The sequence below is a fragment of the Crinia signifera genome, chromosome 2 (assembly GCF_055691185.1).
Source record: "Crinia signifera chromosome 2, ASM5569118v1, whole genome shotgun sequence".
Lineage (NCBI taxonomy): Eukaryota > Metazoa > Chordata > Amphibia > Anura > Myobatrachidae > Crinia > Crinia signifera.
In genome coordinates, this window is record NC_139218.1 from 378,457,328 (window position 1) to 378,472,957 (window position 15,630).

Genomic DNA, 15,630 nt, shown 5'->3' on the forward strand with positions numbered 1-15,630 from the left:
AATGGAATTCTGGGGATCAGGGCTACTGGCGACATCCCAAAAACAACATTGGGTAGCCACCTCCTCGGGGTGTTGGAGGAGCTGCTCATTATATTTAATATGTTGACAGTTGAGGCTCCCATAGACTTCCAGTTCCACTTGAGCCACCCGGGTTCCTCCCAGGTGTCAGGATCGCATGCGATACATTGTATGTGGCCCTTAGGCATGCAATGTATTACATACGATCCCCGCTACCTACCACCGGGAGGGGGTCCAACACAGAGATCATACCTGCAGCACGTATGATCTCTGGGTCCGATCCGATGTGCACAGGATCGGATATCAGACACATGCTATTTGGGCTGATCTCACAGGATTTCTTAGCCCAATCTGCCGATAATCGGGTGAAATCGGGTCCAAAGCCTTTACACCGAACTCACTAATAACTTAATAACTGAAATGGTTAATCCCAGCTAGTCTATATTATATTACTATCTGCCTTTACCCATATGTGTTGTACCGTTCACCATGTTAATAGAAGACCCTGTATATATTACATAGAAAGAGTGGTATATACCCAGTATTCCAAGATGTTCCTCGGCTGCAGTTCGGGTCTTCTTAGTACTGAATGATTCATCTGTATACTCTGTATATCGAACTTTCACATAAGATCCCCCGATCCGGTCGCTGCTCTTTGTAAAAAAGGTCGCTGAGTTACTGAAAGACAGAACACATGAAATTATTTATAATTTCTGAAATCCTAATCTGGTTTGGATTTCACCCGATGCACTTCACCCCATAGAGGTCTTAGTCTGGTCGTTGGGTAGATCCTATATCCTAATACTTCTGAGCGCATTTAGCTCATACACAGTGGACATTGTACTAGTGGTGCACAACCGTTCCTCTTTCGAAGTTAGATTTGGTAAGAAATCTCCAGGTTTTTTTTTTTAAAGCGGCAATCATGTACACTGGTGTTGCCGTGTAAATGTTTGCCGCTTTAAAAAAAAACCTGGAGATTTTTTTACCAAATCTCTCACTTTCTGATTCTCTCATCCTATTACATTTATTTATTTATTTGGGGGGGGGGGCATCTTCATCTGGTGCACAGGGCAGCCGAGAGGACCCTGGTAAAATTTGGGGGGGGGGGGGGGGGGTGAAAAAGCAGTCTAAAGTCAAATGGGGAATGTTGGTATTCTCCCCCCCCTCAGCAGCAGCAGGTCCCACCTACAGCATGTGCTATGCTCAGCATGAGCTCTCTTGTTGTCAGTGAGTCGCTGCTGCCCAGGAGGGAGGGAATGGGAAGGTATAGGGGGGGACCAGGGCCCCCTCCAGGAACTCCAGTAAGCCCGGGCCCGGGTAATTAGTACCTACCCTAACCCTCTCTCGGCAGCCCTTCTGGTGCCAGCAGCCCTTTAATGTAGGGGCATGCTTTCTGAGACCTGTAAACAACCTACAAATAACAAAATTATCCATAAGCCCTGGATTTTGCTTATTGGGAAGGAGAACCCCCAAAAAATTATGTGCATTTTTTGGGGGGGAACCGCGGGGCTTATTAAATAACCCTTACCGTTTGGAAAGCATAAAACATTTAATATGTAGGATTACCTCCCTGGAGTGTCTAGAGCCAGGTTAGTGAATCTGTCCGTGTTCCCTGGGGCATAATTCCAGACGGACGTCTCTGCAGCGATAAAGTATTTTCTTACAGATTCCGGCTTCAGAACGCTGGGAGAATTTCCACAGGTTCCCACATTGTACAGGCCCATCATTCCAGCTACGAATGTAAGGAATGTAAGGAGACACATGTTTTATACATACACATAATGTCATAAAATTCCGGCTATGTATGTAAGGAAACACGGTATAAAACACATATAATAACCATCATGCTGGCCTACCCTCCTGCAAGTGGCGGGAGACTCCTGATTTCTCAGGCAGTCCCCTGCTATGTTATTGCACATAGCATTTGGGCACAATCTGAGATTCTGGGGTAAATATGTGTAGCTTGGAGAAGTGGTATCTCTCCCCATAAAGTGATAATGCACCAGCCAATCAGCTACTAGCTGTGAATTTACATATTGTAGCTGATTGGCTAGTTCATTATCACCTTGCACATAACATTCTTTATGGGGTATAGATACCACTTCTCCAAGCTTCATACTAGGGATGGCCATCGTTGCCTTTGCCATCGATGGTTGCCATCGATGGCAAAAGTGAAACAGACCATCGATAGTGTATAAGTATGCAATGGATGACCATCAATGTTTTTATATATCGATGGTCATCCATTTGCTTTGAAAGATTGGCCTCTGGGGCTTCACAGGTGTCGGGGGCGGAGCTATGCTCCATGTCCCGGCCCCTAGATGAAAAAAGAAAAATTAAACTATTCAGTTAAGCCTGACATCGATGGTGGGAAACCATCTGGTTCTCCCCCATCAATGTCAAAACTATTCAACATCGGCCATAAACCATAAATGTTTTCTGATCATTGATGGTCGATGGCCATCCCTACTTCATACATGTACCCCTCTGTAACAAGAAGTGTGTGTACAGTACTATGCTCTAATGTATTCTCCCCAACCGGAATATTAGCACATTAAATTAATTTACTATGTTTAGCATGCGACCGATTATGTAATGCAGCTCACACCGGATCGTTCACACCGTCCGAATGCGGTAAGACGCAGAGCGAACGACCCCATCTGTGGGAACCTCCCCCATCCTCCGATGGTCGCCAGCCATCGAATGATGGACCGAGTGGTCAGACAGCTCCGAGTGCTCCAGACCACTCGGACATTTCTCCGTGCGATAGCAGCTGGCATCCGGCTATGTCAGCTGTCCGCCCCCCCCCCCCACTCGTGCGTCACTGCCGGATTACCATATGTACGCCCAGGGATGTACGCATATGGTAATGAGCCCAAACAGCCCTTCACGCCCCTCTCCACCCCCTGTTCGGATTGTTCTGACCGATCCTTTTCTGTACGGAATTCACGCTGTGTTTGGACGAAACACCTCTGCACATGCGCAAATACATGTATTGTTAGCCGTCCGACTCAATCAGAATAAGGGCCACTATGTATGACAAGGTGAAAATCAGGGAGGTTACTTCCTCCAGTTCCAGGAAACATTCCACAGTTGCACAATATTAGCAACACATGTTGGTGTTAGTGATTCATTCCAACAGTTATTCACTTCATTAAAAACTTTTAACTCAAGCTAAAACCTTTCACCCACAGTACAGGATTATGGGTCTAATAATGACAGAGAGATCAGAGAACTTAACTCTCCAGCAAATATTATTGTTTATTTATTACGTATTGATGCTATTTACTGTTTTTTTTACAGGTTAAATGTAATTTGTAAACTTTTAGCCACCGCACCCCTGAGACCCAGCACCCAAAGACAAAGGGCTTCATTCAGACCTGATCATATTGCTGCGAATTGGCATGTAGGCTGATTATTGATACATTGCATATGCGTACGGTTCGCAGTAGACGTGCACGAGGCCAATCTGCAAACAAATCCTGTAACTATTTCTCTACGCACGCCGTTCACAAGTTGATTGACAGGAAGTAGGCGTCTGGGGGTGGAAACCGGACATTTAGTGGGAGTGCTGAAAAAAAACGTCAGGAGTACCAGAAAAAAGCTGGGAGTGTCCAGAAAACACTAATTGTGCCTGAGCATTTTAGGGTAGGGGGTGTGGCTTCAGCCCCAGACCGGATGTGCATCGGACAGCAGAGTAAGTCCTGGGCTACGCGGCACCAGCAATGACTGTTAAATCATCAGATGGTGAGCCTGTTATGACGGCTTTTGGACATATTTGCACAGCTGCGGATGGATGTGTAGCCGTACACACCCATTGGCACAGCAAGCACGTTCATTTGCAAGGCAGAATTTTACTGTAGTGTGGCGGTGTCTTAACCAAGCACTGGGTAAATTCACAGCCTTGCAATCAGGTCTGCATCGGCAGTGGCGTTGAGAGGGGGAACCGGGTACTTTTAACCCGGGCCTGATGGAGGGGCTCGGGTCCCGTGCCCCCCTCCCCCGCTGCACAAAGCCTAGCAGAGGGAGAAGAGAGGACAGGCTGCCGCTGCAGCACAGCCTCTCTCACCAGCTCAGCACACGCTGCTCAGTGCCGTGTGCTAAGTGGGGGGAGAGAGGCAGCAGCAGCCTGTTCCGACTGCCCACCCACAGATGGCCCACACCCCCTGTTATTTATTTTTCATTACAGGGAGGTGACCACACCCCTCCTGTTGACCACGCCCACTTTTAACGGGCCCCCTGTACATCGGGCCTCAAGCCGCTTCATAGTTATTATCATGATTGCCTATCGAGAAAGAATCTCTGTACACCCTCAAAAACCAGCCCATCATCCAGTGTCTGGGGGCACTCACCTAGAAAACCAAAACAAATATAAGCGACTATAGGAACCTTGCTTAGGTCTGTAAGAGTTAAACTGTAAACAAGAAAATACAAGAACAAATGGCACCAAAATGTGTCTTTTAATACAACAGATCTCCCTGTGTTCTGTACCACTGCGCAGTAGCGCAGAAAGGGAGGCTCAGACCTGTTGAGAGGGCACAGAGGGGCCTGGGTCTTGCTGCCCCTTGCATATAGTATTTGTCACCTAGGCGCACACATAGGGGGTTATTCCAGGGTTGCCGACTTTTACAGTCTCCTCTCTGGCTAGCACTCTTACCCGTGAAGTCTTCATGTACTCTCCCAGAATCTTTGAAGTTTAGGTACTTGTGTACTAGCACGGCGCCCACGATACTTAGTCGCCCGATTTTTTATCGCATCGCATTGCATGCCATACACCCGTCACAAGTATAAACGTGAACCCGAAGCGTGGCGGCGGTATGCGTCCTCCGACCTTTTCATACCTCCACTATCCACATCGGCGCGGAGTTGATTTCATAAAGTGTGGCGAGCGCAGTGAGCCACCAAGCCCGAAGCGTGGCGAGCGCAGCGCGCCCAGCGAGGAGACGCGGATACCTGTGAAGCCCGCGAGGGAACCCGGAGGGGACGCTTCAGGCTCGGTGGCTCGCTGCGCTCGCCACACTTTATAAAATCAACTCCACGCCGACGTGGATAGTGGGGGTATGAAAAGGTCGTAGGACGTGTACCGCCGACGCTCGCCACGCTTCGAGTTCACGTTTATACTTGGGGGGGGGGGGGGTGCATTTAAGCATTGTAAGCCCCCATTAGGGTGCTTATACAATTTATAATCACATCGATTGCATTGAGCATGCCTGTGTTTTTCCCTGACACTCTCATAAAACGTCCGGGAGCCACCCCCAAACGATGACCGCCTTTCAATCACCCTGCGTTTGGCCGGCAAAAAAGAAAAAGTAGCTGTAATCTGAATACTGACATCCACATACAACAGTAGCACAAGATATAGATAAGAAAGTGAACTCTCTGATTTGTGATGACTCATGAGACCATTAGTATCTGACACGTCTGTGGAATATGACCATCGTTACCCCCCCCCCCAATCATTACTCAGCAAGTAACACACGCTGCAATAAATTACGGCTGAGCCCGCTGATACCAGATCGTCTCCGTGGACCTTGAAACTCTGCAGTCCTCCTCATGTCACGTTAACTGGACTTTAATGTAATAATCATTTGTATCTTACATACTCATCATCAATGGACTATAAATGATACAGAATATAAATAAAGTAAGCATAGACGCAAACAATCGCATCTAAGAGGCTTTTATTGTGTGGGTTCATAGAAAATGCAGCCAATAAAATTCCAGCTATTGGGGGGGATGCTCTAACATCCGCGCCCCCTTACCACCGCACATCGCCGGCTACCGCTAACATAATTATCGCATATAAATATGGGATAATTATGGCAAAAGACAGCTCTTGCGTTAAGGGCTGTCTTTTTGCCGCATTTCTGTTTTAGAGAATCTTCCACATTATCTTCTAGAAAGTGCTAAATAAATAAGTAGAATTTGATTTGGTTGCTTTTGCCATTGACTCCAATTCTAAAAACCTGGACTTTAGTAATTATTTCAACAAAGGGGCTTATGCAGGTTGAATTTATACCAGGGTTGCCGACTTTTACAGTCTCCTTTCCGGGAGAACCACGGAGAGGAGACTGTCATCATCACTTCTGGGGGCGGGGCCTGATGGAGACATCATTAGTCCCTGCCCCCAGTAATGCAAATACGGCAATATGCGGGTCTCAGATGAGGGGGTGGGGCTAAATATGTGAAATTTGCATATTTAGCCCCACCCCTTCCTCAAAAAAGCCGCGAATCGCGGCAATTTAAAGCTTCAGCCACCAGGTACATGAGGGGGGGGAGGGGACCACCGGAATCCGGGAGGGTTACCCACCTTACCGGGGGGCCAAGAGGGGGACCCGATTTTCAGGATCCTCCCTGATTTATAATAATTGACATAAACTATCATGGCAAAATTTCACACTTTTGGCCCAAATTAAGCAACCCATTTACACTCATGATCCGTAGGACCACGCATCAGATCATAATCCACCTAAAACACCTCACGATGTGCACAAAAACACACACAACGCATCATACAAGCCAAGATCAAAACCATGCATTTGTGTCGCTGCAGCATGGCCGTCATTAACGCGGACCGTCCTCATCCGGACATGCTGGACAAGGGAGGAGGTCATTGACAAGAGCGTGCACACTAGGAGATATTGAAAGAATTGTGAACAATATCGCCTAGTGTGTATGGGGATTTAGTCCAGCTGCTTTTGAGGGGGCAAAATTCAGCGATTTAAGGATGCTAAAATTAAATTCTAACCCCCCCAACTGAAAACGTTGCGGTGCCCCTAAACATGTACAATATAAAATATACATAACAATATTAGATGGTGCCTCTGTCTTTGTTCCACTGAGCAATAACAGACATCACCACTAGTGACAGCAATGTATATATACCGAACCACCTAGGTGGGGCGGTATATACAGGCGCTTGAGAGTGAGTTGTTTGGCAAGCTGCTCACACCGTGGGGAGGTCAGCCCCCAAAAAATATGGAACAAGAAAACAAACAAATGGTGGAGCGCTAACATAAAATTACATATGACCAATTGGGTATCACAAATGTTTTATTAATTACTAGTTAAAAGGTTGATACGTTTTGTCATAAAAGGCAATTGCAATTTTTACAAATAAAAAGTGTACAGCCTATTGTAGGACATAAAAATATAGCAATGGGGGGGGGGGGGGGGGATCTCACTTGTTCCTAGAAATGCTCTCCAGAAGTCGAGTTGGACAATCTCCCACAAATGAATGGGAAACTGGGATGGCGGGTGTCCATAAACCTGCAGGAGTAGTTCTTGGGACTTGATCCTGATGTTGTAGGACCATAGAATTCAGTCCTTGGTATAATTTCTCCAGGTGTATTGGCAGGTGGTGGTTTCCCTTGAATTTTCCAGTTGGTGTCCAACAGTGGGATTTTCCGGTCGGGTATCCAACAATGGGAAAAGGTGGAACTGGGGAGGGCTGGTTCAAGTGAGAGTCCTTTTTGTAATCCAAAAGTAAATAGGCTGTAGGCACTAGACCTGACGCGTTTCGTCGTCCACAGACAACTTTTTCAAAGGTACCTTTGAAAAAGTTGTCTGTGGACGACGAAACGCGTCAGGTCTAGTGCCTACAGCCTATTTACTTTTGGATTACAAAAAGGACTCTCACTTGAACCAGCCCTCCCCAGTTCCACCTTTTCCCATTGTTGGATACCCGACCGGAAAATCCCACTGTTGGACACCAACTGGAAAATTCAAGGGAAACCACCACCTGCCAATACACCTGGAGAAATTATACCAAGGACTGAATTCTATGGTCCTACAACATCAGGATCAAGTCCCAAGAACTACTCCTGCAGGTTTATGGACACCCGCCATCCCAGTTTCCCATTCATTTGTGGGAGATTGTCCAACTCGACTTCTGGAGAGCATTTCTAGGAACAAGTGAGATCCCCCCCCCCCCCCCCATTGCTATATTTTTATGTCCTACAATAGGCTGTACACTTTTTATTTGTAAAAATTGCAATTGCCTTTTATGACAAAACGTATCAACCTTTTAACTAGTAATTAATAAAACATTTGTGATACCCAATTGGTCATATGTAATCACCACTAGTGAACCCGCAGACAAACACTAGTTATTATATTAGTGTTATTATTATTATACTAGCTGACCCGCCCGGCGTTGCCCGGGAAACTCTTGGGGTTTCTTTATTTCCAAAATTGCTGAAAAATGTCATCTTACAATATGCTGTGCCAAAGACCTAAGATTGTAATTTGTTATAGATTCCACCATAATGTTAGAATGTGTTTGCATTGATACTCAATGACGGCAATGAAATCAGGTGTGGTGTTGTTTGAAACACAACGCTCCTGAGTTGATAACTTGTATGTGTTGATGAATTCCACATCCACTCCTGAGATTTAGCACCTACTGTATGACATATCCTCCAACATCTGAGGGTCAGAAATCAGTACAAAATCAGAAAGGGTCGTGGGCACACCTCCATTTCTATACTTTCAAATTGTACAGTTTCTAGGGTGTGTAATTACAGGCGCTGAGTGCGAAGGGACCGGGGTGGGCGTTACTTACCCCGCCATAATTAATTAAAAATTCACTGCTCCCTGCCACTGCCACTCCCCTCACCGAACCTGCAGCAGTCTCTGAGGTCTGGGGATCTGTAAAGCACATGCACCGGGCATCTCTACCAAACAGTGGGGCAGCCCCTGAGTGTGGGAGCAGGTCCACGGGCCTGGCCACATGATGTCATGACGCGACGCACGCTACCCGCACCACTGTAATGCCCCACTGGGAATGGGTGCAATGGGCCAAATTCTTCCCTACACCCGCCGAGCCAATCCACTGATCCAGCCATCACAATCATCAATGGGTGCATTGATAAGGTTTGAGTCTAATGCTAGGTACACACCAGGACGACTAGGGCACGATTCTGTCAATTTAGATCCGATTCCGACCGGTTGTATGCAGATTGTGTGTACTATCGTGTGTTTTTGCCATTTATTTGATCCGATTCCGATCCAATGCGCGTTCACGCCGCTCGTTTGGTCGCATCTTTGGTCCTACGTGCTGCAGGTAGGATCCGTCAATCCCAGGCCGACCGACCGTCAATCGTATGCAGATCGTGAGTGTTTTTTGCCGCCTCCGTCGTCCGTCCGTCGGTGCGTCCGTCGTTTGATCCAGCCTATTTGAGTGGCATTTCCTAAACACTCCCCCGGCGCCATGTTTTTCCACATAGCAAACAGCGCTGGCGCAGCAGTTGGACTCTCCTTCTTGTCTCATCTCCCAGAACAACAACCTGGTATGTTTGCACTCCCAATGCTCTTCTATGCATGCCCACTGTTGCCACCAATGTATATAGTGTGTATAGCACTGGTTTGGCAACCGTGCACCCGACCATGTCACTGTTTTTTTTGGGTGGGCCCCATGTGTGTGTGTATACATATAACCAGTGTCCACCATTGCAGTATTCCAAGCACTCCTCTCTGCTAGGCCCCATTCACCTGTGTGTGTGTGTTTGTGTATATATAGATATATATACATAAACCATTGTCCACCATTGCAGTATTCCATGCACTCCTCTCTGCTAGGCCCCATTCACCTGTGTGTGTGTGTTTGTGTATATATAGATATATATATACATAAACCATTGTCCACCATTGCAGTATTCCATGCACTCCTCTCTGCTAGGCCCCATTCACCTGTGTGTGTGTGTTTGTGTATATATAGATATATATACATAAACCATTGTCCACCATTGCAGTATTCCATGCACTCCTCTCTGCTAGGCCCCATTCACCTGTGTGTGTGTGTTTGTGTATATATAGATATATATACATAAACCATTGTCCACCATTGCAGTATTCCATGCACTCCTCTCTGCTAGGCCCCATTCACCTGTGTGTGTGTGTTTGTGTATATATAGATATATATACATAAACCATTGTCCACCATTGCAGTATTCCATGCACTCCTCTCTGCTAGGCCCCATTCACCTGTGTGTGTGTGTGTTTGTGTATATATAGATATATATACATAAACCATTGTCCACCATTGCAGTATTCCATGCACTCCTCTCTGCTAGGCCCCATTCACCTGTGTGTGTGAATAGCAATCTGCACAATAAAATGTATAGTGGTTTTCATAAAAGTTTATTAACATTTTAAATACTTAAAACATTAGAACTAGGTAACTGGTGTAACTATAAAAATTTAAATATGAAACAAAACATGGGTATAACTATAACTATAAAAATTTAAATATGAAACAAAACAAACAACTAAAATGGTTTTATCTTTTTACAGTCCCAATGTCCAACGCAAAGGAACAAGAGTTTTTGGAAGGGTTTATTGAAAAATATCGTACACACGAATGCCTGTGGAGAACCAAATCCAAGGAGTATTCAAACAAAATGAAAAGAAACCAAGCCTTGGAGGAGTTGGCACGCTACAGTCTTCCATTTCATCCAGAGGCCAATGTTGAATGGGTGAGGAAACGCATCCAGAATATGCGCACGGTGTTCTTAAAGGAACACAAGAAGATGGAGGCTGCAAAGAAGTCTGGTGCTGGAGTCGACGAGATGTATCAAACATCGCTCTGGTACTATGACCGGTTGACATTCACCCTCAGCCAGGAGTCGATGAGGACAGGAGTAGTCCTTATGGTAGAACATGAAAACCAAGAAGTCACGGCGCAGGAGGAGGAGGAGAATTCGCAGTCTGCATCGGTGAGTCTATTTTTTTGGCTATCTAATTGATTCCTCCTGCCAATCCACAGCGCCCTCCCCATTAAAGTAGGCCATGTACTCTTCCCTCACCTGTTTGGCTCGTGCACTCCCTGTGTAGCGTTGTGTTGGGGTTTGCAAGGAGGATATCTGCACTACCTCCTCTGGCAGTTCTTGGTCTTCTTGGAGTGCTGTGCCTGTAGCCCTTTGCTGTGTGGCTTTTCTGCGGAGCAAATTGTGCAGGACACAGCACGCCGTGACAACCCAGTCAATTTTGTCCACCCTCAGGTTAATGGCAGTGTGGAAAATGCGAAACCGGCTTGCCAGGATGCCAAAAGCATTTTCCACAACACGCCGTGCCCTGGATAGCCTGTAGTTAAAGATCCTTTTGTCATGGTTCAACCCCCTTTGCGCATATGGCTTCATGACATGCTCGTGCAGGCCAAAAGCCTCGTCAGCCACAAAAACAAAGTTAAGCCCCTGTTTAGTTTCCTGGACAGACGGCAAGTGAAGGGTGTTCGCTATGAGCCTTTCGTAGAACTTTGTGTCCTTGAAAGTGCCACCATCCGATGCACGGCCATTCCTTCCTACATCCAGGAAGATAAACTCATAGTTCGCATTAACAACAGCCATTAGTACAATGCTAAAATAGCCCTTGTAATTAAAATAGTAGGAACCACTATTGATAGGCTGGGCTATGCGGACATGTTTGCCATCAATGGCTCCACCGCAATTTGGGAAGTTCCATCGCTGTTCAAACTCCTCTGCGATGACTTTCCATTCATTCACGCTGGTAGGGAACTGAAATTAGAAGTAAATAGAATTGATTAGTAAACATGTTCAATTTTTTTACAGCTTGGTGACTACCCACCTGCAACCCCAGACCTATCTGTCCTATCTGAGAATGCATGTACATCGAACGAAGTTCCTACTCCGGCACGCACTCCGCCACCCACCCTGGAACCCACTCCACCACTCCCCCGTGCCAAAAAAATGCGTGGCAAAGGAAAAAAAGGAGAAGCAGCGGCACATGAAGAATTTATGATGCGGGCACATCAAGTCCTGCAAAGAAACCCGGACAAACATGACAACTACTTCACTTATGTGGCAGAGTGTGTTCGCAACATGGCTCCTGACCAGCAACTTACTTTTGAAAAGTTATGCATGGAGTTGGTGTATAATGGCAGTTTAGGGTATCTCAACAGTGGCACTAAAATAGTTGGCATTGGTAGTGCACCAGACACACCACTGTCATTAGAATCACCAGTGCCTACTCCGCCTGCCACCGTAGCAGGCCAGTCGAGCACAATTCCAACACATACCCAGTCAACACCTACACAGCCTTCTCAACCCCCCAAGTACCGTCAATTCTACAGTTCTTTACTGATAGAAGATCCAGAGTGTCCTGTTTTTGAGGATCTGTCTTAAAAAATAGGCTACTTTATCATTTACCATCGACATGGTCTCAGCTGCAGGTATGTGATGGCCACTGCTCACATGGCGTATGGCGCACATCAATGGGGCCGGGACCATTGCATCTGCGCCATGCGCCATGTGGGCCGCAGCCTTTACATATCTGCAGCAGACATCCTCTGCCACACAAGGGCCACAGTGTGTATTTTTGTTTATTTATATGCTGCTACCTGTACCTGCATTACCAGAGGGAGAACAGGATTCTCCTCAATCTGGATAGCAAACTCCATTTATTGTCCTTTTGTCTTTGCCAATAGTATGGGGTACTGTGCGGCAGACATGGTCTCAGCTGCAGGTATGTGATGGCCACTGCTCACATGGCGTATGGCGCACATCAATGGGGCCGGGACCATTGCATCTGCGCCATGCGCCATGTGGGCCGCAGCCTTTACATATCTGCAGCAGACATCCTCTGCCGCACAGTACCTATCCCTACTGTTGTAAGGGCATGTTCCAGAAGTTACCAGAGTGTGTTTTTTTTGTTTATTTATATGCTGCTACCTGTACCTGCATTACCAGAGGGAGAACAGAATTCTCCTCAATCTGGATAGCAAACTCCATTTATTGCCCTTTTGTCTTTGCCAATAGTATGGGGTACTGTGCGGCAGACATGGTCTCAGCTGCAGGTATGTGATGGCCACTGCTCACATGGCGTATGGCGCACATCAATGGGGCCGGGGCCATTGCATCTGCGCCATGCGCCATGTGGGCCGCAGCCTTTACATATCTGCAGCAGACATCCTCTGCCACACAGTACCTTATCCCTACTGTTGTAAGGGCCTGTTTCAGAAGTTACCAGAGTGTCTTTTTTTTCTTTTTATATGCTGCTACCTGTACCTGCATTACCAGAGGGAGAACAGGATTCTCCTCAATCTGGAGAGCAAACTCCATTTATTACCCTTTTGTCTTTGCCAATAGTATGGGGTACTGTGCGGCAGACATGGTCTCAGCTGCAGGTATGTGATGGCCACTGCTCACATGGCGTATGGCGCACATCAATGGGGCCGGGACCATTGCATCTGCGCCATGCGCTATGTGGGCCGCAGCCTTTACTTATCTGCGGCAGACATCCTCTGCCACACAGTAGCCCGTACTTAGTGGGAAAGTTTAAACTGGGTCATACATACTTAAATCTTTATATATAGTGTGTGTTTTTGTACAATATCTTTTATATATGGTATTATAATATATTTGTGTTGACACAATCTATTTACTATTTTACATGTTTTAACCATGAAAGGCCTAAAAAACCTGTTTCTGTCCTAGGCCTAAATTATAAATAAAAATATTTTGTTTGCACAATAAAGTGTACAGTGTATATTTCATCTTACCTTGCAATACTGGTACTGCAGCACCTTCACAATGGCTTTGCAGGTCTCCGGGATGATGAGGCCCAAAGCTTGCGGGGAGATGAGGGATCCAAACTTTAGGTCAGCAAGAGACCGTCCTGTCGCCAGAAACCTCAGGGTCACCACCAGCCGTTCCTCAGCAGGGATAGCCATGCGATACTTGGTATCCTGCTTCTCGATGTGGGGAGTCACCAGACGCAGCAATTCCTGGAATGTGGCATCATCCATCCTCAAGAAGTTACGAAAATCGTCTGGGTTATTCTCCCTGATGTCCCTGAGCAGTGGCATGTGCGAACGAGTCTGACGCTGAAGTAGCCACTGCTTTGTCCAGCATGATCTTTCTCTCCTGCGCTGGGCTCTCTGACGCCTGAGCTTCAAAACTGCATAATAGAGCAGGTACTGTTGCTGGTGACTACCCATCACTGCATTCTCCATAGTGCAGGGTTAAAAGACACTTTGTAATGGCAGGCAAAACAAAGTAATGTGTAAATAGCTATGTCCAGCGTTCAGCAGGTATAAACCAAGCCTCACTAGTAACAAAGCAGAAATACACTGGTTTAAAATGGCTGCTGCTATTCCTATCCCCCTCTGCTAGTCCTCCCCCCTCTGCTAGTCCAGCCCCGTCATTCAAATTTCAAAGGCCCATCTGACGACGGTCGCATGTGTTCTTGCAAAAAAAACAAAAACCAGCGATCCGACCGTCTTAACGACCATCGCGGGCGCATCGGGATCGGATCTAGATCGTTCCGCAAAAAAACACAATTTTTGCTAATCGTTTGCTGGGGACTGCCTGGGAGCTCCCGGGAAGTCCAAGGGAAATCGTTCCATGGTCGTCTATCGGTCGTGAACGACGGTGGTCGTCCTGGTGTGTACCCTACATAAGAAGTTGAAGAATAAGACTGAGAAAAAGAATTGCCATGTTACAAAGTGTACAATTTACTCAATAAATCGTGAAAAAAATGTAAGTGTACATAGAAGTACAATCAAGAAATGAAAGTAGGATTAAAAAATAAGTTCTGATTCAAACTGATAATTGTTTGGATGGGGTGGGTTGTGAAACAAATCTATAGGTGGGGGTATGGATATTGTGGGCATAATTGGTGTTTGTTACACCTACATGGGGCCCTCAATTGATGGGATTTTCACTACAGTGTCACGGTCACATTGTCATCATAGGGGGATTCCCAATTGGGGTCCAGGTGGTCTTTTAGGGACCCTTTACAATCCTGTAGGTCTCTTCTCCTTGAGCTTACGGTCTCCCTTAGTGATAGTCAATCACTGAGGGAGACCATAGGCTCCAGGAGAAGAGACCAACGGAATTGTAAAGGGGTCCCTAAAAGACCACCTGAACCCCAATTGGAAATCCCCCTACGGTGACACTGTAGTGAAAATTTCTCATCATCTGGGTACCCGCTGTAGGTGTACCAAACACCAATTATGCCCACAATATCCATACCCCCTCCACCTCTAGATTTGTTTCGCAACCCACCAACCATCTAAACAATTATCAGTTTGAATCATAATTTATTTTTTAATCCTACTTTCATTTCTTGATTGTACTTCTATGTACACATATTTTTTTCACGATTTATTGAGTAAATTGTACACTATAACATGACAAATCTTCATCTCAGTCTTATTCTTCAACTTCTTACACTCATAACATTCAAACAAATGCATGCAGCGCTCATGCCCATCGACCAAACTTTATCTATGAACCAAAAGAGTCTGGGAAACCCTTAAGGCAGAGCAGTGCCTGATATCCAACTGACTAACAGGGTGAGTGCAGTGTACCCACTTTGTATTGATCAATGGGTGCATTGGCCAGGACAAAGATTTCTCAGTGCAACTGGAGGACTGGAGAGATGGATATGGGGAACAAAGTAGAAATGGTACATTAGGTACAGTTTTTATTTGCCGGTACAGACTGTTAAATAAACTGCAAATTATTTTTTACAGTATGTGTTCTGTGTTTTTGTGTGTGTTGTACTGTTTTTGTGTGTGTGTTGTAATGTATGTGGTTTTGTGTGTTATGTATGTATCTGTCCAATGCGTAAGTGTATGTGTTGTGCTGTTAG

At 46.0% G+C, this 15,630-nt stretch overlaps 2 protein-coding genes across 2 annotated transcripts in view; one reads left to right on the forward strand and one right to left on the reverse strand.

Annotated features, from left to right (window-relative positions):
• The window catches only part of LOC146058115 (ferroxidase HEPHL1-like), a 68,273-nt gene that overhangs the window by 39,254 nt on the left and 13,389 nt on the right, over positions 1-15,630 (reverse strand). Inside the window, exons 5-6 of the mRNA XM_083170116.1 lie at positions 1,585-1,750; positions 557-696 (exon numbers count right to left, since the gene is read on the reverse strand). Of these exons, the coding sequence (XP_083026242.1) occupies positions 557-696; positions 1,585-1,750 (306 nt within the window). The remainder of the gene's footprint in view (positions 1-556; positions 697-1,584; positions 1,751-15,630) is intronic.
• LOC146058116 (uncharacterized) lies at positions 9,525-13,821 on the forward strand. Its single transcript, XM_083170117.1, has 2 exons — positions 9,525-10,733; positions 11,586-13,821. The coding sequence occupies exons 1-2, from the start codon at positions 10,269-10,271 to the stop codon at positions 12,156-12,158; spliced, it is 1,038 nt and encodes a 345-aa protein (XP_083026243.1). The 5' UTR covers positions 9,525-10,268; the 3' UTR covers positions 12,159-13,821.

Excerpts from the sequence above, each read along its gene's own strand:
- LOC146058116 (XM_083170117.1), top strand. The coding sequence starts at position 10,269 with ATGAAACAAAACAAACAACTAAAATGGTTTTATCTTTTTACAGTCCCA. Across the intron at positions 10,734-11,585 it reads AGAATTCGCAGTCTGCATCG|CTTGGTGACTACCCACCTGC; the intron begins GTGAGTCTATTT and ends ATTTTTTTACAG.